Raw genomic sequence first — 22,567 nt, 5'->3', positions numbered from 1 at the left:
TGATAGAATGGAGATTTACAAAAAACAATGGAGATTGCATGTAGGTTACCTGAGGACCAAGGATTTCTCCAAAGAACATATACAAATGACCAATAAGTACATAAAAAGACGCTCCACATCATTAGACATTAGACAACGGCAAATCAAAACCATAATGAGGAAAACAGAAGTAGAGTCACCACGGATGTAGAAAACAAACTCATGGTTACCGGGGACAAGGTGTGGGAGGGATAAATTGGGAGATTGGGACTGACGTATACACACTACTATATATAAAATAGATAACCAATAAGAACCTGCTGTATAGCACAGGGACTCCACTCAGTACTTTGTAATGGCCTGTATAGGAAAAGAATCTAAAAAAAAAAAAGGTGGATATATGTCTATGTATAACTGATTCACTTTGCTGTACACCTGAAACTAACACAACATTTTACGGCAACTATACTCCAATACAACTTTTTTTTAAAAAGTAAAATAAAATAGTAAGAAAAAAAAATCATAATGAGGGACTTACCCAGTGGTTCAGTGGTTAAGACTCCGTGCTTCCAGTGCGGGGAGGTAGGGGTTCAGCCCCTGGTTGGGGAACTAAGATCCCACATGCTGTGCGGTGTGGCCAGAAAAAAAAAAAAAACATAATGAGATACTTCTTCATATCCACTAGGATGACTGTAATCGAAATGGCAGACAATAGTAAGTATTGGTGGGGTTGTGGAGAAGGTGGAACTCTCATACCTTCCTGGTGGGAGTGTAAAATGGTACAGCCATTGTGGAAAACAGTTTGATAGTTCCTCAAAAAGTGAAACATAGAGTTGCATGTGACTCAGCAATTCCACTCCTAGGTATACACCCAAGAGAATTGAAAACATATATTTACACAAAAAACTATGAACATGAATGTTCATAGCAGTGTTGTAGCCAAAAAGTGGAAACAACCCAAATATCTATTAATCGATGAATGGCTAAATATAATGTGATATATCCATGCAATGGAATATTATTTGGCAATAAAAAGGAATGAAGGACTGATATATGCTACAACACAGACAAACTTGAAAACGTGCTAAGTGAAGTCAGACACAAAAGGCTGCATATCATATGATTCCATTTATAAGAAATGTCCAGAATAGGCAAATCCATAGAGACAGAAAGTAGATCAGTGGTTGCCAAGGGTTGGGGGAGAGGGGAATAGTGAGTGACTGCTGATAGGTACAGGGTTTCTTTTGGGGGTCATAAAAATGTTCTAAAATTAGATAGCAGAAATGGTTGCACAATTCTGTGAATGTACTAAAAACCACTGAGCTGTATATTTTAATGAGTGAATTCTATGATATGTAAATTATGTCTCATTAAAGCTGTTCTAAAAAAGGAACATTTAACTTTTCAAAGAACATTAACATTAATTGTGTTGGCTAAAATAAAAGTGAAACAGTGAAATATTTGTCCATAATCCTATCACCTAATAATTCAAACCAGTTTTTCTGCAATCCCTTCCAGTCCTTTTCCAAACCCTTAGGTAATTTTGATATATGTACTTATATTATGATAGAACGATCTTAACTATGTATTTTCAAAGGACTTTATGTATATTTTATAATTTATTCATTTAGCAAACATTTACTGAGTACATGTGCCAAGAACCAGGCCCATTGTGGAGGGCACAAGGATGAATAAAAAACTAGTCCTGAGCTTCCCTGGTGGCGCAGTGGTTGAGAGTCCGCCTGCCGATGCAGGGGACACGGGTTTGTGCCCTGGTCCGGGAGGATCCCACATGCCGTGGAGCGGCTGGGCCCGTGAGCCATGGCCGCTGAGCCTGCGCATCCGGAGCCTGTGCTCCGCAACGGGAGAGGCCACAAGAGTGACAGGCCCGTGTACCGCAAAAAAAAAACCAAAAAAAAAAACTAGTCCTACTTTCAAAGTGTAATACCCCCAGCTGTAAATCACCAAGTATTATTTCCATTTAACAGATGAGAAAGTTGAGGCTCAGAGAGGTTAAGTGAAATATCTGAGGTGACCCAACTGGTGACTGACAGAGCTGAGACTAAACCCAGGCTCTGACTGCCAGGTCTAGGATCTTTCTTCATGTAAACTGTGCTCCTGTTTCTGGGTGTTTTTATTGTTCTAAAGCAACACTTTTTGACTCTTAACCTGTTGACTCTCAGTGGAATGTTGGTCATGTGATTAAGGTAGAAAGCCTCACCCCTGCCCTAAATGGATTACCCAAGCTCCCATAGCTGTAACTCTGATGGAGCCAGTATTTAAACACAAGGTTTATATGGCTGTCAGCTCACTGAAGTTTGGTTTAAAAAACAAACAGGGATTTCCCTGGCTGTCCAGTGGTTAGGACCCAGCGCTGTCACTGCCGTGGGCCGGGTTCAGTCCCTGGTCGGGGAACTAAGATCCCACAAGCCTCTCTGTGCGGCCAATAAATAAGTAAATAAAAAATAGAAAACAAAGAAATTTTTAAAACACACATATCTTTGCAAAAACTAACACATCTTGGGGCGATTTTCCTTTTCTTCTCTCTGCTTTCTCTTTATTTTCTACTGTTAGCCTGTACTCGTTTTGCTACACAGATATGTAGATTTGTGCATGCATGTGGACCCATGAGTTTGGCCACAGGAAGAGTCACATTGCAGGGGTCGCCACAGGAGCCTCTAAAGGCCTGTGTTATGTCTGGCGCCACCCAGGTCATCAAGAAGAAGCTAGTGGGCTCCGTGAAGGCACTGCAGAAGCAGTACGTGTCCTTGGACACAGCAGTCACAAGTGAAGACGGAGATGCCAACAGCATGTGCAGCGCCCTGGAAGCCGTCTTCATCCACGGCCTGCACACCAAGCACATCCGAGCCGAGGCCGGAGGGAAAAGGAAGAAAAGTGCCCACCAGAAGCCTCTGCCTCAGCCCGTCTTCTGGCCCCTCCTGAAAGCTGTCACCCACAAGTGAGAGCTGCTGGGGGTGGCGGGGCAGGGGGTGGAGGCAGTTCACGTCGGGGAAGAGCTTCAGAGTGTGGGACGCTGGGCTCTTCCCTCCAGCCGTGCGGGAGAGACACAGAGAGCCCTGTGTCCCGGAGAGGAGTTGGTGGACCAAGCGGGGTGGGGGTGGGGGGATGTTAGACCAGGGCTCAGTGAGCCCCTCAGGCCATGGCCTGGGGCAGCGTCGAGCCCCTGGGCTGGGCGCCCTAAGCAAGAGCAGGAGCCTTCTTTGTACCACCCTCTGGCAAATTCGGTAGTTGCAACAGAGGTTGTGTGGCCTGCAGAGCCTGAAATCTTTATTGTCTGGCGCTTTCCAGAAGTTTGCTGACCCTGCCTTAGGATGTTTGCACATCTGTGTGCTACATATCATACTTGTAACAAGGTAGGGTTTGTTTCTTTTTTTTTAAGAAGAGTGGCATCCAGCTAGAGCCTCTGAATGTGTGCTCTGAGACACTTGTCTTGCTGGCCCTGCCCTGAACCGCCTGGACTTCGGAGCAGGCAGCTGACACTGTGCCTCTCGGGGCTATTAAATGCCACCTCCTGCCCGAAGGTGCCTTTGTCAGTCTCTAATCTTCCTTCCCGTGCTACTGCCGCTGCCCTATCTCAGGTTCTTACCTGACTCCTGGGTGGCAGTGCCTTTCTAATTGTCCCCCTTATCTCATTCTGTCTTTCCTTTGGTCAGTCAGCCAACATTTACTGAGCTTAAGCTGACTGGAGCTCCATCACTGGGTTCTGCAGAGTACGGTCCGCACTCCCGTGGAGGAGACGTGCACAGGGGATGGCGGTAGTCAGAGGAGGGGCATTTACATCAGACCGAGGCATTCAGGAGCTGAGTTTGGTACACGTGAGGTCGGGTTGGGTAGGAACACCCCACCCTGAAGTCTGCGTAGCTGCGAGCACGTCACTTTCCTGAGCAAAAACCTATAGCCCACAGGCTCCCAAACGCCAGCCTGGGGTCTGCTTCACTTGGCTGGGGCCCCGGAACCTGTATCCTAACCTAGTTCCCCAGGTGATTCGGGTGCACAGCCAGGTGTGGGGAGCATCGCCCCGCTTTGCCTCCCCCGTTTGATACTCAAGGCCTGCATTACCTGGCTTTGCAACCCAATCACCCACTCTTTGTCCCTGTGCTGTAACCGGAGCACTCCCCACTCCTGTTACAGTCTGTTGCTTTCCTACCCTTTATGCTTTTTTCTCCGTCAGTCCCTTGTGCCTCAAAGGTTCTCCATCCATCTTTGCCTCTTTAGTCTCTCAAGGCCCAGCTCAGATACTACCCTCTTCTGTGGTGTTTTCCTTACTCCAACCCAGAGATGACTACCCAGCCCTCACCCCAGCTCTGCTAACAACAGGGCTCACCTCAATATGCCCTTGAAAGGCGGTTTCCTGGACCGAGGGTAGGGACCATGACTTTACCCTGTGTCTTCACAGCTCTGAGGACCTCAACCTAAAATTTAGGGGCTTAGCAGACACGTCCAGGATGAGCAGGTGATGTCAGGGGCCGGACGGGTAGTTGTCATGAAAATGGCAACAATCCTTCATGACACTAAATGTAAAAAAGTTGGGGGTTTAGAGCTGAACCTTTCTAAATTCCCCTTTAACACTGTTATCCAGGAGCTTTTCATGCCTATGTATATTTGTGGTCGTTGTTACTGGCTCTTGCTAACCAGTGGATAAAATGACATGTCCATGATTTGGAGTTGTTTCTTGAAGACACGTGTGCTCTCCGCCTTCCCAGACACATCATCTCGGAATTGGAGCACCTGATCTTCGTGAGCACGGATGTGGGCCGCTGCCGGGCCTGGCTGCGGCTGGCCCTCAATGACGGCCTGATGGAGTGCTACCTGAAGCTGCTGCTGCAGGAGCAGGCCCGCCTGTGCGAGTACTATCAGCCCACGGCCCTGCTCCGTGACGCCGAGGAGGGCGAGTTCCTCCTGAGCTTCCTGCAGGGCCTGACGTCCCTGTCCTTCGAGCTCTCCTACAAGTCTGCCATCCTAAACGAGTGGACGCTCACCCCGCTGGCCCTCTCCGGGCTCTGCCCGCTCTCGGAGCTCGACCCCCTCACTACCTCTGGAGCGGAACTACAGCGGAAGGAGTCTCTGGATTCCATCTCCCATTCCTCAGGCTCAGAGGACATCGAGGTCCAGCACTCGGGCCATAAGATCCGACGGAACAGGGGGCTCACAGCCTCCTCCCTCAGTCTGGACACGGCCAGTTCGTCTCAGCTCTCTTGCAGCCTCAACTCTGACAGCTGCCTGCTCCAAGAGAATGGCTCCAAGAGTCCAGACCGTTCCGAGGAGCCCATGTCCTGCGACTCAGACCTGGGGACGGCAAATGCTGACGATTCGGACCCGTCTCTGCAAGAGTGAGTACCCCTCCCCCACCCCTTCCCTCTCTTTCTCCTTCCTTCTTCTCTTCCTCTTGCCCTCCCTCCCTTCCTGGGGCATGTGATTGCCTGTCACTGAGCACGGAACTCTGTTAGGGCGTAAAGACAGATGAAGGGGGCAGGGACTCTCCCCCAGAGACTGGAATTGCTGGGAGCTGTACCTTCAGGCAGACTGGGGCCAGTGGGGAGAATGCATTTAGATGGGGCTCAGAGTTGGTTCCAGCCCCATCTCTGTCCTGGTGACCTGTAACAAGTTATTTAATCTCTGAGATTTAGTGTGAAATATTATTGTCGTCTTCATCTAGAGAGAAGGAAACTGATAGTTCAGAGCTCTATGTACAACTTCCCAAAAAGTGCAGTGAAGCACAGTGCATAAGGGTGATCTTCTGGGACCTCACAGAAGACCTTCTGGGGGACACAAAACCTGAGTGATGCCAGGACGGGGGTGGCAGACAAATGGGGACGAGCAAGTGTGTGGAGGAGGAGGACATGGAATGATGAACTGGACTGGAGAGGGGAGCCTGGCCAGAGCCTTCCTTCCTTCAGGCTTTTTAACATTAATTTTTGAATAGATAATATATTTTTATAGTTAAAAAAAATCTAAAATATATACAGTGAAAAGTCTTTCCCACTGTATTTATGTAACCATAATTATTAATTTCTTGCATATTTTTCCAATTTCTAAATGCATCTATAACAAATATGAATGTACAAATTTTTAAATTTTCTTTTTTTTTTTTTTTTTTTTTTTCAGTACGCGGGCCTCTCACTGTTGTGGCCTCTCCCGTCGCGGAGCACAGGCTCCAGACGCGCAGGCCCAGCGGCCATGGCTCACGGGCCCAGCCGCTCCGCGGCATGTGGGATCTTCCCGGACTGGGGCACAAACCCGCGTCCCCTGCATCGGCAGGCAGACTCTCAACCACTGCGCCACCAGGGAAGCCCTTTCTTTTTTTTTTAAATTGAAGTATAGTTGATTTACAATGTTGTGTTAGTTTCAGGTGTACAGCACAGTAATTCAGTTATTTATACATACATATAAATATGTTATATATATATTATATATATATATATATATAATATATTGTTTTTCAGATTCTTTTCCCTTATAGGTTATTATCTTTCTTATTTCTTATTCCTTTCTTTCCATGAAAGCTAGTATAAATTATTCTATACCTTGTTTGGGAGATCTTTTCATATCAGAGCTTCTTTTTTTTTTTTTTTTCCTGTTACAGATTTTTCCATTGTATGAATGTACCTTAGTTTATTGAATCAGCCCTGAGTTTAATGGACATTGGAGTTCAGTATTTCTATAAATAACCTGTGTATGTGGTCCTTTAGGCCTACGCAAGCTATCTCTGTTCAGTAAATTCCCAGAAGCAAAATTGCTGAGCCAAGGAATAAATTAATTTGTAATTTTCACAGATATTGCCTATTTGCGCTCCATCAGGGTTGTGCTTGTGTCCTCTCAGCCTTGTCAACAGAAGGTATCATCAAACTTTTGGAAATTTGCTCGTCTCATAGGTAAAAAATGGTAGCCGTCTCTGAAGCATTTCCTCTAGTAGGACCTGTGTTACATCAGCTGTGTTTAGGACCTTTCCACTCCTGCTGTTCCCCACCCTTCCCCCCACCTTGGTTCAGGTCTTTACAGGGCTCCCACCCGGTGTGGGAATCACACCAGGATTGGGTGTCATGGACTGGCCCTGGAGCAGATCTAGTTTCAAGCCCCGTTCCACCACGTACAAGCCCAGTTATGTCTCGTACATGGCTAACTCTTCTTGAGGTTCTGTTTCTTCATCTTTTTCTTTTTTCTTTTTTTTTAAATTTTTATTGGAGTAGAGTTGATTTACAATGTTGTTTCAGTTTCTGCCGTACAGCAAAGTGATTCAGTTACACATATTCTTATATCTACTCATTTTAGATTCTTTTCCCATATAGGTCATTACAGAATACTGAGTAGAGTTCCCTGTGCTATACAGTAGGTCCTTATTAGTTACCTATTTTATTGTTTCTTCGTCTTTAAAATGGAAATTCCCTCATAGGGCTGTTTGAGAATCAAGTGAGATACCCATGAGTGAGATGCACACATAAGAATGTCTGGTAGGTCCCAGAAATGGCCTCTGAACATTGAGCACATCAGATAGAATTTTCACATGTCAAACGGAAGGATTAGATATAACGTGCTGGGAAGGAGCAGCCCCCGCCCCAGAGATGGCTGGGCCCATGGCGTGACTGAGGCTCAGTCACCTGTCTTAGCCCTTGGTTGTCTCTCCCTCCTCCCGCAGACCAGCCAGCCTTCTCTTTGTCATGTGCCTCGTCTTTATCTTTCATGAGTCTTGTGATTGGAAAATTCCAGCTTAAGGTCACTGAATCAGTGACCATCCACCCTGCATGGGAAGTGTTGTCCTGGGTATTCCAGGGGAACTCAAGGGAAGAGGGTCAGGATGTACAGACCAACACTGGACAGTGATGTGAGGAAGCGGCAGACACCACACACACACACACACACACACACGTACACACACACACAAGCACGCAGCCAGCGCCATCATTCTTAGAGCTGGGCTGGAAGTTTGTCTTGGAGCATTCACAGAGACCAGCATTTCTTAAAGTATATGTTTTAATGGTAAAGATTCTCACCAACACGTAAGAGTTTGCTTAAGTTGTTGTGCTACTTAAATGTATATAACTTAAAATTAGGCATAAACATGTTGTGCTTAAAACTCTTACAGCTATAGAGTCAAAACATCTATAAACTGGGAATTCCCTGGTGGTCCAGTGGTTAGGACTCCGCGCTTTCACTGCCAGGGCCCAGGTTCAATCCCTGCTCGGGGAACTAAGATCCCACAAGCCTCTCTGTGTGGCCAAAAAAAAAGAGAAAAAATCTACAAATTAAACATGAAGCGCAAAACCCATAACATTCCAAATGAAACTTATTAATGTTTTGCAGAAGCCAAATTACAGTTTGCCTTGTGAAGAGAGGATCGACTGTCCCACACAGCTTCTTTTGTGTTCATTGGGTCTGAATTATAATTATATCCTGAATTATAATTATATCATGCATAGGTACAGTCTAGTGGTAAAAAGTGTGGACTCAGGAGCTGGACTGCCTGAGCCCTCCATCAACCAGCTTTGCCATCTCGGGCAAGTTACTCAACCTTTCTGACCTTGATGTCCTCATCTGTAAAATGGGAATAAGAATGCTTCAAAGGAATGCTGGGGAGATGAAATGAATTTAGATCTGTCAAATGCTTAGAGCAGTGTCTGACACAGCATGCATGCTCACTGGGTGGTGGCGTCATTTTACTACTGTGTACCTGTGACATCCGTTCTCCTACTGCTTGCCCTCACATACACTGCTGCAAAACCTTGGTTAGTAATATTTGTCAGAGGTCATTGTCATGAGGCCTTCCCTTGGGGGAAATGATTCTTAGCATGTGCAGCCTACCTCTTTGCTTTTTTTTTTTGCAGTACGCGGGCCTCTCACTGTTGTGGCCTCTCCCGTTGCGGAGCACAGGCTCCGGACGCACAGACTCAGCGGCCATGGCTCACGGGCCCAGCTGCTCCGAGGCATGTGGGATCTTCCCGGACCGGGGCACGAACCCGCGTCCCCTGCATCGGCAGGCAGACTCTCAACCACTGCGCCACCAGGGAAGCCCTCTTTGCTTTTATTAGTGGCCCTTGACTGCCAAATAATACTGTGTATCACCAACACAATAGTCTGCATGTTCAGGAAAACCGCAGGCTCAGGATCACTTGTCAGGGGTACTTTATAAGGTGGCCATTCAGATTCTCCAGGCCATGCTTTTAATTTACTTCATACATAAGTATTTATAATACATATACTTTTTTCCCAGATTGTTCTCTAAATGAAAGCACAAAGTTTAAAAATTTTCGAATAGAGGACTTCCCTGGTAGTCCAGTGGTTAAGACTCTGCGCTTCCAATGCAGGGGGGGCCTGGGTTCAGTCCCTGGTTGGGGAACTAAGATCCTACATGCCGGGCGGTGCAGCCAAAAAAAAAAAACAAAAAAACAATTTTCGAATAGAAAGGTTTTGGGAAACATGGCCCTGAACCAGACCAAAGTGGAAGGACTGTAGTGGTTTCAGTTTCATTTCTTTTCCTTTTTTTTTTCCCCCAGTTTCATTTCTATGTTTCATTTTCCTCAAAATTTTTAAAAATGTTCTTTCTCTTGCCTTTCCTTCAAAATCTCATCTCTAGCCCTTTTTTCCACTTGATGTACGTGTCTCTCTTATTCTCACTGAGTCCTTCACCAATTCTGGTGAAGCTCTGTGAGCTTCATTTCACCTTGACCTGGGTTTTTTGTTTTTTTGGGGTTGTTTTGGCTGTGCCCTGCAGCTTGAAGGATCTTAGTTCCCTGACCAGGGATTGAACCCGTGCCCCCTTCAATGGAAGTGCAGAGTCCTAACCACTGGACTGCCAAGGAATTCCCCTTGATCTTGGTTTTGATTTGACAGAAGCTCTAATTGATCACACAAGCTTTCTGCTGTTTCGTGACATTTCTCTAAGCATTAAGTCAGTCACTTATTCTAACACCCAGTCTACGCTTGTCATTAAAATCTTTCTTATAGGTTAGGATTCACTTCTAATTGGTAACTGTTTTGGTAATGCTAGTGAGTATTTCAATAAATCTGTTCCTTTCCTTACACGTCTATGTTTGTGTACACGGAGGCTAAGCAGTCTTATCAGTGATAATGAGGTTAACGTTTATTGATCGCTTTGTGCCAGACACTGTGCTAAGCACTTTACCTGTATTATGTCATTTAATCTTTGTCACAGTCATAAAAGATGGGTGCTGATACCACATCCATTTTCCAGATAAGGGAATTAAGTCCATGAACATAATGTTCACATTGTGGGGCCCACAGCCGTGTGTTAAGCAAGGCCAGGTGGACTCGGGAGCCCCTGCTTTTAATCACTCACCACACCACCTCCTGGGAGCCCATGAGGAGACGGGACCTCACAGAGGACCTTGTAAAAAGTCTGACACCCTAGTTCATTTCAGAAGGGGGCCCCGTGGTTTGGACACATATAAGTGGTTAGCAAATGCCCCTCCTCCTCTGCCTGTGGAAACTACCCCTTTCTTTCCAGAACTCATCATTGCCTACTCGCTGCAAATTGCACTCTTGGATTTTTTGTGGGTCTGTTTTTAGAGTGTGGCTTTTAGAGCAAGAGCAAGTCCCCACCTGCGTCCCCGCCGTAACTATTCCACAAACACATTTACAGCTTTCTCTGAGAGGTCATCTGTTTGTTTATCAAGATATGATTCACATACCGCAACATTCACCATTGTAAAGGGTACTGTTCAGTGGTTTTCAGTATATTCACAAGGTCGTGAATTCAACGTCTACTGCTGTCTACTTCAAGAGCATTTTCATTATCCTGTAAAGAAGTCCCTTACCCATTAGCTATGAATTTACCTTTTCTGGACATTTAATATCAATCGAGTCATACAGTATGTGGCCTTTTGTGACTGCCTTCTTTCACTTAGTACAATGTTTTCAAGGTTCAACCACGTTATACAGCACATATCATGGGCAAATAATATTCCATTGTATGGATATATTACAATTTGTTTATTTATTCATTAATTAATGGACATTTTTTCCCACTTTTTGGCTATTATGAATAATGTTGCTGTGAGCATTCATTTACAAGTATTTTGTGTGGACATATGTTTTGAATTCTTTTGGGTAAGTACCTAAGAGTAGAATTACTGAGTCCCATGATAACTCTATATTTAACTTTCTGAGCAGCTACCAAATGTTTTCCACAGGGGCTGCACCATTTCACATTTCCACTGACAATATATATGTGTTCCAATTTCTCCACGTCTTTGCCAGTACTTATTATTCTCTGTCTCTTTGTTGTTTTTTTTTTTTGCGTACGCGGGCCTCTCACTCTTGTGGCCTCTTCCGTTGCGGAGCACAGGCTCCGGACGTGTACGCTCAGCAGCCATGGCTCACGGGCCCAGCCGCTCCGCGGCATGTGGGATCTTCCCGGACCGGGGCACGAACCCGCGTCCCCTGCATCAACAGGCGGACTCTCAACCAGTGCGCCACCAGGGAAGCCCTCTCTGTCTCTTTTATTATAGCCATCCTGTTGGGCATACAGTAGTATCTCGTTGTGGTTTGGATTTGTATTTCACTATTGTCTAATGATTCTGAGCACTTTTTCATGTCTTCATTGGCCATTTATATAGCTTCTTTGGAGTAATGTCTATTCAAATCCTTTGCCTATTTTTTTCCTTTGCCTACTTTTAATTTATTTATTTTTTGAAAGCATTGTGCTTTTTTCTTTTTAAAAATATTTATTTTTGTTTGAATTTTATTTATTTTTTTATACAGCAGGTTCTTATTAGTTATCCATTTTATACATATCAGTGTATACATGTCAATCCCAATCTCCCAAATCATCCCACCACCCCACCACCACCACCACCACCACCACCACTTTCCCCCCTTGGTATCCATACGTTTGTTCTCTACATCTGTGTCTCTATTTCTGCCCTGCAAACCAGTTCATCTGTACTATTTATTTATTTTTGGCTGCGTCGGGTCTTAGTTGTGGCACATGGGCTCTTTGTTGCGGCCCACGGGTTTCTCTCTACTTGCAGCACGTGGGCTTAGTTGCCCTGTGCCATGTGGGATCTTAGTTCCCTGACCAGGGATCAAACCCGCATCCCCTGCATTTTAAGGCAGATTCTTAACCACTGGACCAGCAGGGAAGTCCCATCCTTTGCCTGTTTTTAAATTGGGTTATTTATTGTTGAGTTGTAAGAGCTCTGTATATTCTGGGTACTAGACTCTTATCAGATATATGATAATATTTGCACATTTTATATGCAAATATTTTTATTATATTTTTATTAGTCACTTATGCATTAGATGTCATATCTAAGAAACCATTGCCTGATCCAAAGATATGAAGCTTTACACCTCTTTCCTTCTAAGAGTTTTATAGTTTTAGCTCTTACCTTTAGGTCTTTGATCCATTTGGGGTTAATTTTTTTATATGGTGTGAGATGAGTCCAACTTTATTCTTTTGCATGGAACTATTCACTTATCGCAGCACCATTTGTTGAAAGACTATTCTTTCCCCACTGAAATGTCTCAGTACCTCTGTTGAAAATCAGTTGCCCAGAAATGCATGGGTTGGTCACCTCTTCTTGTCTAAAATGTCTTAAAATGTTGTTTGGGGTTATGATGGTGTAAATAAGAGCAGAGCTCACCTAGAAGACAATCAGATGAAAACTTGAGTTCTAAAATCCTCTTTTCTGTACCGCATTAAGGGGAGTTTGATGTGTCTTCTGCACCCAGTCTAAGCCATTAGGGCAGATACGTGCGATGGTGAGATCTCTTGGGCCCCAGACAGCTTTCTTGCCACCAGAACCTGTATTTGCCCATGATGTCCTCACTGGATTCATAAGCAGAGGTGGAGACAGCAAATAGGTTTACTTCAGAAACAGAACTTGGATTCTCGGAAGCCTCAGGAGAGGGAGGGAGAAGCAGCCACTAGCCAGCGCACATTCCAGAAGTCCCAGAACTCTGTGTGTGTGTGCGTGTGCGTGTGTGTGTGTACACAAAGGCAGTGACATTGGCTCCCCCGGCCCCAGACACACCACTGAGGGGCAGAAAGTGCCAGTCCCATCAGGAACACATCCCCATGTACACGGGCACACACACTGCACAGCTTGTATGCACTGTGCTCCAGCAGCAGCTTCTGGGGATTTGAGGCTTCTCTGGATCCACACCCAGCCCCTCACCCCGACCCTGCTGCCCAGTTACTGTTCCAGGAGCAAAGCGGGTCCTCACTTCACCCAAGCCCGTGTCCCAGGGAGCGGAGTCTTGGAGCCCAGCTCTGAGACATGCTGTTCACCGAGGCACTGCTGAGGTCGCCTTGGGGCAGGGACCGGCCACACAGCTGTTTGGCTGAGCCAGGTCTGCAGGCCCACCGTTAGCCTGTTCAGAGGGTGAAAGGCAGTCAGTTCCCATTCGCCTCTAGTCCTGTCCTCTGCTTTGTGGGCTTTGTCAGCTGAGATCCTGGGCTGCACAACTCACCTGCCTACCCAACCTGCCCAAGTCCCAGCCGGGGAGCAACTTTGGCGGGAGTGTCTGTGTGTATGAGCTGGGAGCACAGCGATGATTAAGGGATTGGGGATTGTTTTGTTTTGTTTTTTGTTCAATCACAAAACAGCAGTTTTCCACTTAGCCTTGGGCATTCTAGCTGACAAGCCCGTCACACAGGTTTCTTTGTTTAAAAACTTCCAGGGTGTTGTCAGAATTCAGCAAAGCCCAGGTGAACTCTGTGCCAACCAACAGACTGAGCCACGAAGCGGAGGTTCCCATGCTGCAGGCCTTGCTCGCCCTCCGCGGCCTGGACACCAGCACACCCCTGCGCCTTGAGGTACCTGCAGAGCCCCGCCCCGCCCAAGCATCCCCTGGGACTCGAGATGGGGACCGCAAGCAGGAGCCGCTTTCCCAGGCACCTGGCGCCCTGGGCTGGCCACAGCCGGGCAGTGCCCAAGCTGTCCTTTTGGGGAGCACTTCAGGCCAGCAGCCTCCTAGTCCTGTGAGGGAGGCGACCAGAGCAGTCGGCCAAGGAAGTGGCCAGCGGAAGCTTCCGGAGGAGGATGGACCTCGGCTGAGCCTTGTGGTTCCTTTGCCCACCAGTCCGGTGAGTGGTACAAGCTGGGTTTTTTGGGGGGGTGTCGGTGAATGTCTCAGAGGCGGTGCGGAGCTTCTCCAGCTAGTGACCCTGAGTGGCCTCTGCTTTCCCCCGAGCCTCTCGCCCTGCATGGTTTGGTATTAATAGCGTTGTAGCGATGGAGCTCATGTTCCTTGGGGTGTGAGTGGTGGATGTGAGCCAGGCTGTGCGCCCACCTCTTCCCGTGGGTGTCTCCTGTCATCTGCACATGGACCCTGTGGAGCACGTAATTCTCACCCAACTGCAGACTCTCTTCTCTTAACCCCTGCCACTCAGGGGTTATGCCCTTATGCCTTAGGCGAGGCACTTCACCTCACTGAGCTTTGGTTTCCTCCTCAGTACTTGTTATTATTAAATTAACATTTTCATAAAGCAGCAGGCTTTGAAAATACTCATTTTGCAACACGAAGCAGATTTCGGGCCGCGCTGTCCACTTGGGCAGCCACTAGCCACGTGTGGCTCTGGAGCACTTAAAACGTGGCTCGTCCGAATTGAGATAAGCTGAGTAAGATACACACTGGATTCTGAGGACTTAGTAGGAAAAAAAGAATGTAAAATGTGTCATTCGTAATTTGATTATTGATCATGTTAAAATGAAAACATTTAAAATATGTATTTTAAATAAAATTTATTAAAATTAATTTCACCTGTTTTTTTAAACTTTTTAAAATGTGGCCACTAGAACGTTTAAGGTGACCTATGTGGCTTGCATTGTATTTCTGTGGGACAGCGCTGTTCTAGAATAAGCCAATCCAGTGTGTTGATGACCCGAGGAAGCCAGCTCTGGGACTGTCCTGGAGAGAGCCCCGAGGGTAGAGGCTGGAACTGTGGGCCCCGGGAAGCAGTAGTCAAGCTGTGAACCCAAGCTCTTGTGCCATTTCACATTTGTTCTTGGGTCATGAAAAGCAGAAGTAGGAATTGGAGTGCACGTGGACACAGACACATAAAACCCAGAGCTCATCCTAGCCGCTGTCTGGGGCTTGTGTTGGGAATATAACCTTGCTCTTTCAGTTCCATCCACACACATCCTTTGGCCTACGTCTACACATCCTTTGGCCTGTAGCTTTCAGATCCTATAACTCAGGATGGGCCAGCGCCATGAAATAGACTATAGAAGAGGCATATCCACTCTCTTTTTCTAAGAGCTTTATTGGGATATAATTCACATACCATACAATTTACCTAATTAAAGTGTATAATTCCATTTGTTTTAGTATATTCACAGATTTGTACAACCATCATCACAGTCTAATTTTAAAACATTTTCATCTCCCATAAAAGAAACCCCCTACCCATTAGCAATGGGTCCCTTTCCCCTCCTACCTCACCCCGCTCAACCCCTGGTAACCACTAATCTCCTTTGTCTATAGATTTGCCTGTTCTGGACATTTTACATAAATGGAATCATGTAATATGTGACACTTGCGATTGGCTTCTTTCAGTTAGCAAAATGTTTCATCCATGTTGTGGCCTGTATCAGTACTTCATTCCTTCTCATTGCTGAGCAGTATCCCATTGTAGATTTCATTAGATGGATGTATCACATTTTATTTATCCATTAATAAGTTAATGAACATTGGCGTTTTTCCTACCTTTTGGCTATTATGAATAACGCTACTATGAACATTCATGTATAATTTTTTGCTTGGACATATGTTTTTAACTTTTTTGGATTCATACCTTGAAGTAGAATTTTGGGCTCATATGGTAGCTATATATAACCTTTTGAGGAACTGCCAAGAGCAGCTGCCTTGTTTTATATTTCAACCAGCAGTGCATTCCTCTGCATTCTCACCAACAGTTCTTACTGTCTGTTTTTGTTGGTTTTGCTTTTATTATAGCCATCCTAGTGGGTGACAAGTGGTATCTCATTATGGTTTTGATTTGCATTTCCCTGATGACTAATGATACTGAGCATCTTTTCATCTAAATGCTTATTGCCATTTGTGTGTTTTCTTTGGAGAAATGTCCATTCAAAACATCTGCCCATTCTTTTTTTTTTTTTAACAGATTACAGTTGTCACAGACTGTTTTTTTTATATTTATTTATTTGGTTGCTCTGGGTCTTAGTTGTGGCATGCGAACTCTTAGTTGCGGCGTGCATGTGGGATCTAGTTCCCCCACCAGGGATCAAACCCGGGCCCCCTGCACTGGGAGCGTGGAGTCTTATCCACTGCACCACCAGGGAAGTCCCTGCCCATTCTTAAATTGGGTTATTTAATAAATTGAGTTATAGTTCTTTATATATTCTGGACACTAGACCCTTATTAGATAAATGATTTGCAGATTTTTCTCCCATTCTGTGGGCTGTCTTTTCACTTTCTTGATTATATCATTTGAAGCATAAAAGTTTAAAATTTTGCTGTTGTCTGTCTTTTCTTTCGTCACTTGTGCTTTTGGTGTCATACCTAAGTACTCATTTCCTAATCCAAGGTCGTGAAGATTTACTCCCATGTGTTCTAAAAATTTTACAGTTTCATCTCTTACATTTAAATCTGTGATCTAACTTCATTTTTTTGCATGTGGTTATACAGCTGTATGAGCACCATTTGTTGAAAAGACTATTATTTCCCCATTGAATTGTCCCACTTTTCCCCTTTAAAAATTTTTTGAGGAATGGTGTATTTAAAGTACCCAGAGCCTCAGTGTACACCTCAGTGAATAATTATATATTATACACACTCTGTAACCACCATCCAAATCAAGAGTCAGAACATTTCCAGCTACCAGAAGCTTCCTTCATGCCTTCTGCCACTCACTGCCCTGCTCCAGAGGAAACCAGCATTCTCACTTCTAGTCCATAAAGTTTGTCCTGTTGTTGAACTTCATATAGATGGAATCATACAGTATGTACTCTTCCACTTGTTTCACTGAACACTATGTCTGAGAGATTCATCTGTACCTGTAGCCTGAAGCTCTAGTTTGCTCTTTTCCATCGTTCTGTAGTCTTCCACTGTAAGAATATATCACAACATCGTTATCCATTCTCCCATTAACAGACGTTTGGGTTGTTTTCAGATTTGGGCTATTATGAAGAAAGCAGCTGTGAGCATTCTTGTACTCGACTTTCAGTGAACCTGTGTACCCATTTCTGGGTGTACATCTAAGAGTGGAATTGCTAGGTCACTGGGTAGGCATATGTTTAGCTCTAATAGATACTGCCAAACGGTTTTCTAAAGTGCTTGTGCTAACTTATACTCAACAGTAGCAATATATGAGCATTTTCATTGCTGTTTATCATAGTCGATGGTATTATCAATCTTTTACATTTTGGCCACTCTAGTAGGTGTGTAGTGGTATCTCACCGTGGTTTTAATTTGCATTTCGCTGATGACTAATTATATTGATACCTTTTCATTTGCTTTGTGGAAGCATCCTTTAAAGTCATTGTCTCATTCTTTTTTTTTTTTTTAACATCTTTATTGGAGTATAATTGCTTTACAGTGGTGTGTTAGTTTCTGCTTTATAACAAAGTGAATCAGCTATACATATATCCCCATATCTCCTCCCTCTTGCGTCTCCCTCCCACCCTCCCTATCCCACCCCTCTAGGTGGTCACAAAGCACTGAGCTGATCTCCCTGTGCTATGTGGCTGCTTCCCACAAGCTATCTGTTTTACATTTGGTAGTATTTATAAGTCCATGACACTCTCTCACTTCATCCCAGCTTACCCTTCCCCCTCCCCGTGTCCTCAAGTCCATTCTCTACGTCTGCATCTTTGTTCCTGTCCTGCCCCTAGATTCTTCAGAACCACTTTTTTTTTAAGATTCCATATATACGTGTTAGCGTACGGTATTTGTTTTTCTCTTTCTGACTTACTTCACTCTGTATGACAGACTCTAGGTCCATCCACCCCACTACAATTGTCTCATTCTTAAATTGAGTGTATGTGTTTTCCTTATTGATTTGTAGGGGCTCTTTATATACTGTGGATGTGTCTTTTACTGGAGAAAAATATATGTTTATAGCAAATATCTTCTTACAGTCTGTGGCTGGCCTTTTAAGTCTCTTAATGGTATCTTTTGTTGAACAGAAGTTCTTAATTTTTAAAAATTATTTATTTATTTATTTACTTTGGCTGCACCGGGTCTTAATTGCGGCACGCGGGGTCTTCACTGTGGCATGTGGGGTTTTTAGTTGCAGCATGTGGACTTTTTAGTTGTGGCATGCATGCAGGATCTAGTTCCCCAACCAGGGATCAAACCCAGGCCCCCTGCATTGGGAGCTCGAAGTCTTACCCACTGGACCACGAGGGAAGTCCCAGAAGTTCTTAATTTTAATGAACTTCAATTTATCAGTCTTTTTGTTTTGGATCAATGTGTTTTGTGTCTATTTTTAAAATCTGTGTCTACCCCAAGGCTATGAAGGCTGTGGAAATCCCTGTATTTTCTTCTAGAAGCTTTCATATTTTACCTTTTACAATTAGGTTTATGGTTCATCTGGGATTAGTTTTTGTATATGGTGTGAGGTAGGTGTTTTCCAAATGAATATCTGATTGACTTAGTACCATTTATCGAGTATGACTGTGTAAATCATGGAACTGTGTAAGTGTGGGTCAGACTCTCAGTTTTTGCTCTCTTTTTTTGGGGGGGCCGGGCCTTGCAGCTTAGGGGATCTTAGTTCCCCGACCAGGGATTGAACCCAGGCCACCGTAGTGAAAGCGCCGAGTCGTAACCACTGGACCACCAGGGAGTTCCCCAGTTTTTGCTGTCTTGAAGGTGGCTTTAGGCCCAGAATGTCACAAGACCCTGAAGGTTGTGACTATAAAACCAGCAGCACACACCGAAGGTTGAAGAGAAAGGCTCTGAAGCCCCCACTCGAGCTAGAGGAAAGGGATGTCCCTTGTGGACAGTGGCTCTGGGCCGCAACAGGGCTCCCCAGCATGGCCTTGACTGTGGTGAGTTCACTGCTGTCGAGGGTCTGGCTTCTGCTTTGCTGGCTCCGACATCCTGTCTTGCCAGGGTCCTAGAGCTGATGGACAGAACAGCTTACCTCGTCAACAAAGTTCCTCCTCTGCTCACCAAGCTTTGACGGTCCCCACCACCTCCACCCCCACACTGCCTCCGTGCACCTGCTTCCAGAGCCCGCTCCTTCCAGCCCCAGCTTTTACATTTGCTGTTCCCTCTGCCTGGACCCTTTCCCAACTCACTGCTTTTCCTCACTGTCGTTTCAGCCTTCCTTGACCACCCTGTTTCAAAAGCACCATCCCCAATGACTGTCTTTCCCATTTACCTGCTTCATTTTATGACACTCATCACTAGGTTAGATTCTGTTATCGCTTTCATTGTCTACGTGTTTATTTCCTGTATTTCTGTCCAGGATATTAGCTCCATGATACAAAAGACCACGTCTGTTCACTTGTTTTTTTTAATATTTATTTTATTTACTTATTTGGTTGCACCGGGTCTTAGTTGCGGCCGGCGGGCTCCTTAGTTGTGGCTTGCCAGATCCTTAGTTGTGGCATGCAAACTCTTAGTTGCGGCATGCATGTGGGATCTAGTTCCCCGACCAGGGATCGAACCCGGGGCCCCTACATTGGGAGCGTGGAGTCTTAACCACTGCGCCACCAGGGAAGTCCCACGTTCACTTCTATATTGTCAGTTCTGAGCACTGTACCTGGGAAAGCATAGGTATCAGTGAATAGTTCTCAAATTGTTCAGAGACTCCCGAGATGCCAGCTTGTAAGTTTACACTGAGAAGTGCTCCACCAGGTGCCTGGGGCGGGCAGGTTGGTCTGACCAGGTCACCCTCTGCCTCCTGGCCTGCATCAGGGGAGCCTGGTTGCTGCAGGGTTGCTTGGGGACTGTGAAATCGAAGCACCGGGTGCCGAGTTCAGCGTGAGAACCTCAGATGCTCGCCCCTCCCAGAGTCTGTCTCTAGAGGGGAGCTGTGGGTCTGTCCATTCCCTTCTCAGGAGATAGTCACTGTGCTGCCCCTGCGATTCTCATCTTTCTATGCTCCTGTCATTTAGTCACTGCTATTTATCTGACACTTTATGGGGGGGAGGGAGTCACTATCAAGTTTTACAATCCCGAGAGCCGTTCAGTCTTTCTTTAAAAATTTGTTTTTAATTAATTTAATTAAAAGCCCCAGCTATGGGCCAAGCACTACACTTGGTACAGCGATGGAACAGGACAAAGGCTCTGCTCCTTGGGGAAAGACACTATGTTAGACAAATAACTGCCTGCACCATAATTACACTGGTGACAAGTGCCGGGAAGGATGGGAGTGGGGAAACTAGGGTGACTCTGTGGCATCCGGAAGGTCATGAGTTGGTTTCTCAGTTTAATTCCCAGAGGACAGTCTGAATTCTAAGACTTGGCCCTAATCACTGCCCTCATGGACCACTGGCCTCTGGCATGTGGTCCCCTCCCCCAGGAGGAGGAACAGGCAGTCCCTTGGCCTGACATAATGAGGACAGACTGAACAAAAGGGATTTTTTGAAAGTGGTCCAGAGACCTGACGTCTCACTCCTCTGCCAGACCCCTCTCTGGGATTTAGCTGTTGTACACAGTGTCCTGGTCCCTGTAGTAACTCCAAGTGGCATTCTTCTGTCTTGGGTCCTGGTGGCAGGTGCTGCTCTGGCTTAGATCCTTGGTCATTGGTGATTTCCCCCCACTGTTAAAGGGGCAGGGAACGGGCCAGATATGGGGCCTTGAATGAGCAGGAGGCAGGTTTAGTGGGGGAGGGGAAACAGTGGTGTGCTGCCCTCTCCCCCGCTCTGTGTAATAACTGGGGGTCCTGGAGGGGGGCACAGCCGCAGAGCTCAGTCCAGGCCCATGTGCAGAAGCTCCAAGGACCCAGTATTCCTGCTGTTTTTCTCTATTGCTTAAGAGAACAAAAGGTTTTCCCTAGAGTATCACTTCCTGGTGGCCGGCCTGGGGCCACTGGACCAGGTGTGAACATCTCCAAGGAGAGAGAGGCCCTCACCAGTGAGCCTACACCATCTCAAAATCCACATCTGTCTCCTGCCTTGTTTCCTCACCCCATCTGTGTTACTTTATGTTAAAGATAGTTGGATAGTCAAGGTGTATCCCCTCATCTTTTATAGCTCTGTGCCCGGCACAAAGAAGGATGACCATTCCAAACAGCTTTGTAGGTGCTAGGATGGGGGTGAACACAGAATGCCATGGGAGCCCAGAAGGGGTCCCAAACCCAGCTGGGGGTGGGTGAGTAAGGACAGCTTCCAGGAGAAGGCGATGGATGACCCCTGAGCTGAGCCTCAAGGGAGAGTGGTCTCTCCCATTAGGGCCATTATCCGGGGCTGCAGCGTTGCAGGGTTTCCCAGGTGTGTGTGCCAGGCTCCAGGAGGCTGCCTGGACAGCCATGTGATTGCTCCTCCAGCCCATTTTCCCTGGGGAGTTCCCCTGGGTCATGATGACTTAGACAGGCTTTGTTCAGAATCCTGAGTTGTAAATAGTCCCTAGCAGTCACCCTGATTGACACGTTGTCCTGTCACTGGCAGAAGGAAGCATCTGCCAATCTGAGGGTTTGGGGAGGAAGCTCTGGAGGCCCAGCTCTGTGAGCCGCCACCCCCCACCCCCAGCCCACCTCCAAGCTCCTGACTCAGAAAATTTGGCAGCATCTGAATGGATTAAACTGTCCAAACCAATCCTTCCGGGCATTCTGGGTAGCTCCAAGCCCTGCTCCCCCATTCCCTGTCTGCGGGAGCAGAGAGGGCAGTCTTAATTTAGGGGGTGGAAATAGCAACATCAGGATGAGGTCGGTGGCACTTAACAGAACAGCTGGGCTGTCCCACCCCTCAGGTGACTCATTTCCTCTGTGTAGACAGCCACTTAGGCGCCCAGCCAGCTTCCTCACCTCTGCTCTTCCACACTTAGGCACGGAAAGGCAGGGAGCACTTGAAATAGTGAAGAAAAGGAGGCAGAGTCCATTCCTACAAGCCTCCTGACCCCAGAGCCACCCACTTTCCTCAGCCAGTGAGCAACTTCAGACTCGGAGAGACAGCAACAGAAGGGAAGGGCTAGGGCCTGGCTGCCTGGAGCCGAGGGGCCTGTTCAGAAGTGGGGAGCAGAGGCAGAGGGAGCTAGTGAGGTCTCTGGGTCCTGCTCACCCATACCTCCCTCATCTCACACCCTACAAGCAGTGCTGAAAAACCCTACATCCCTTCAACAAATGGTGCTGGGACAACTGGATATCCACATGCAAAAGAATAAAGGTGGATCCCTTCCTCACGCCCTACACAAAAATTAACTCAGGACTTCCCTGGTGGCACAATGGTTAAGAATCCGCCTGCCAATGCTGGGGACATGGATTTGAGCCCTGGTCCAGGAAGATTCCACATGCCGCGGAGCAACTAAGCCTGTGCGCCACAACTACTGAGCCTGCACTCTAGAGCCCGCGAGCCACAACTACTGAGCCTGCGTGCCACAACTACTGAAGCCCACACGCCTAGAGCCCGTGCTCCGCAGCAAGAGAAGAAGCCCGCGCACCACAACAAAGAGTAACCCCCGCTCGCCGCAACTAGAGAAT

General features: G+C 46.3%; 1 protein-coding gene across 3 annotated transcripts in view; it reads left to right on the top strand.

The window, feature by feature from the left end:
• The window catches only part of PLEKHM1 (pleckstrin homology and RUN domain containing M1), a 50,783-nt gene that overhangs the window by 7,032 nt on the left and 21,184 nt on the right, over positions 1-22,567 (top strand). For 2 of the 3 annotated variants that reach the window (XM_029211772.1, XM_029211773.1), the window contains exons 4-6: positions 2,691-2,938; positions 4,704-5,330; positions 13,639-14,044. In XM_029211772.1, coding sequence (XP_029067605.1) covers positions 2,691-2,938; positions 4,704-5,330; positions 13,639-14,044 — 1,281 coding nt within the window. Of the gene's footprint in view, positions 1-1,598; positions 2,939-4,703; positions 5,331-13,638; positions 14,045-22,567 lie in introns of those variants that run through there. The other variant, XM_029211771.1, reaches the window with a different exon arrangement.

The sequence above is a fragment of the Monodon monoceros genome, unplaced genomic scaffold, assembly GCF_005190385.1.
Source record: "Monodon monoceros isolate NGI ecotype Baffin Bay Population unplaced genomic scaffold, NGI_Narwhal_1 Super_Scaffold_9, whole genome shotgun sequence".
NCBI classification, from domain to species: domain Eukaryota; kingdom Metazoa; phylum Chordata; class Mammalia; order Artiodactyla; family Monodontidae; genus Monodon; species Monodon monoceros.
Note: the sequence above shows the minus strand (reverse complement) of the source record. Positions and strands in the feature narration are given on the sequence as shown.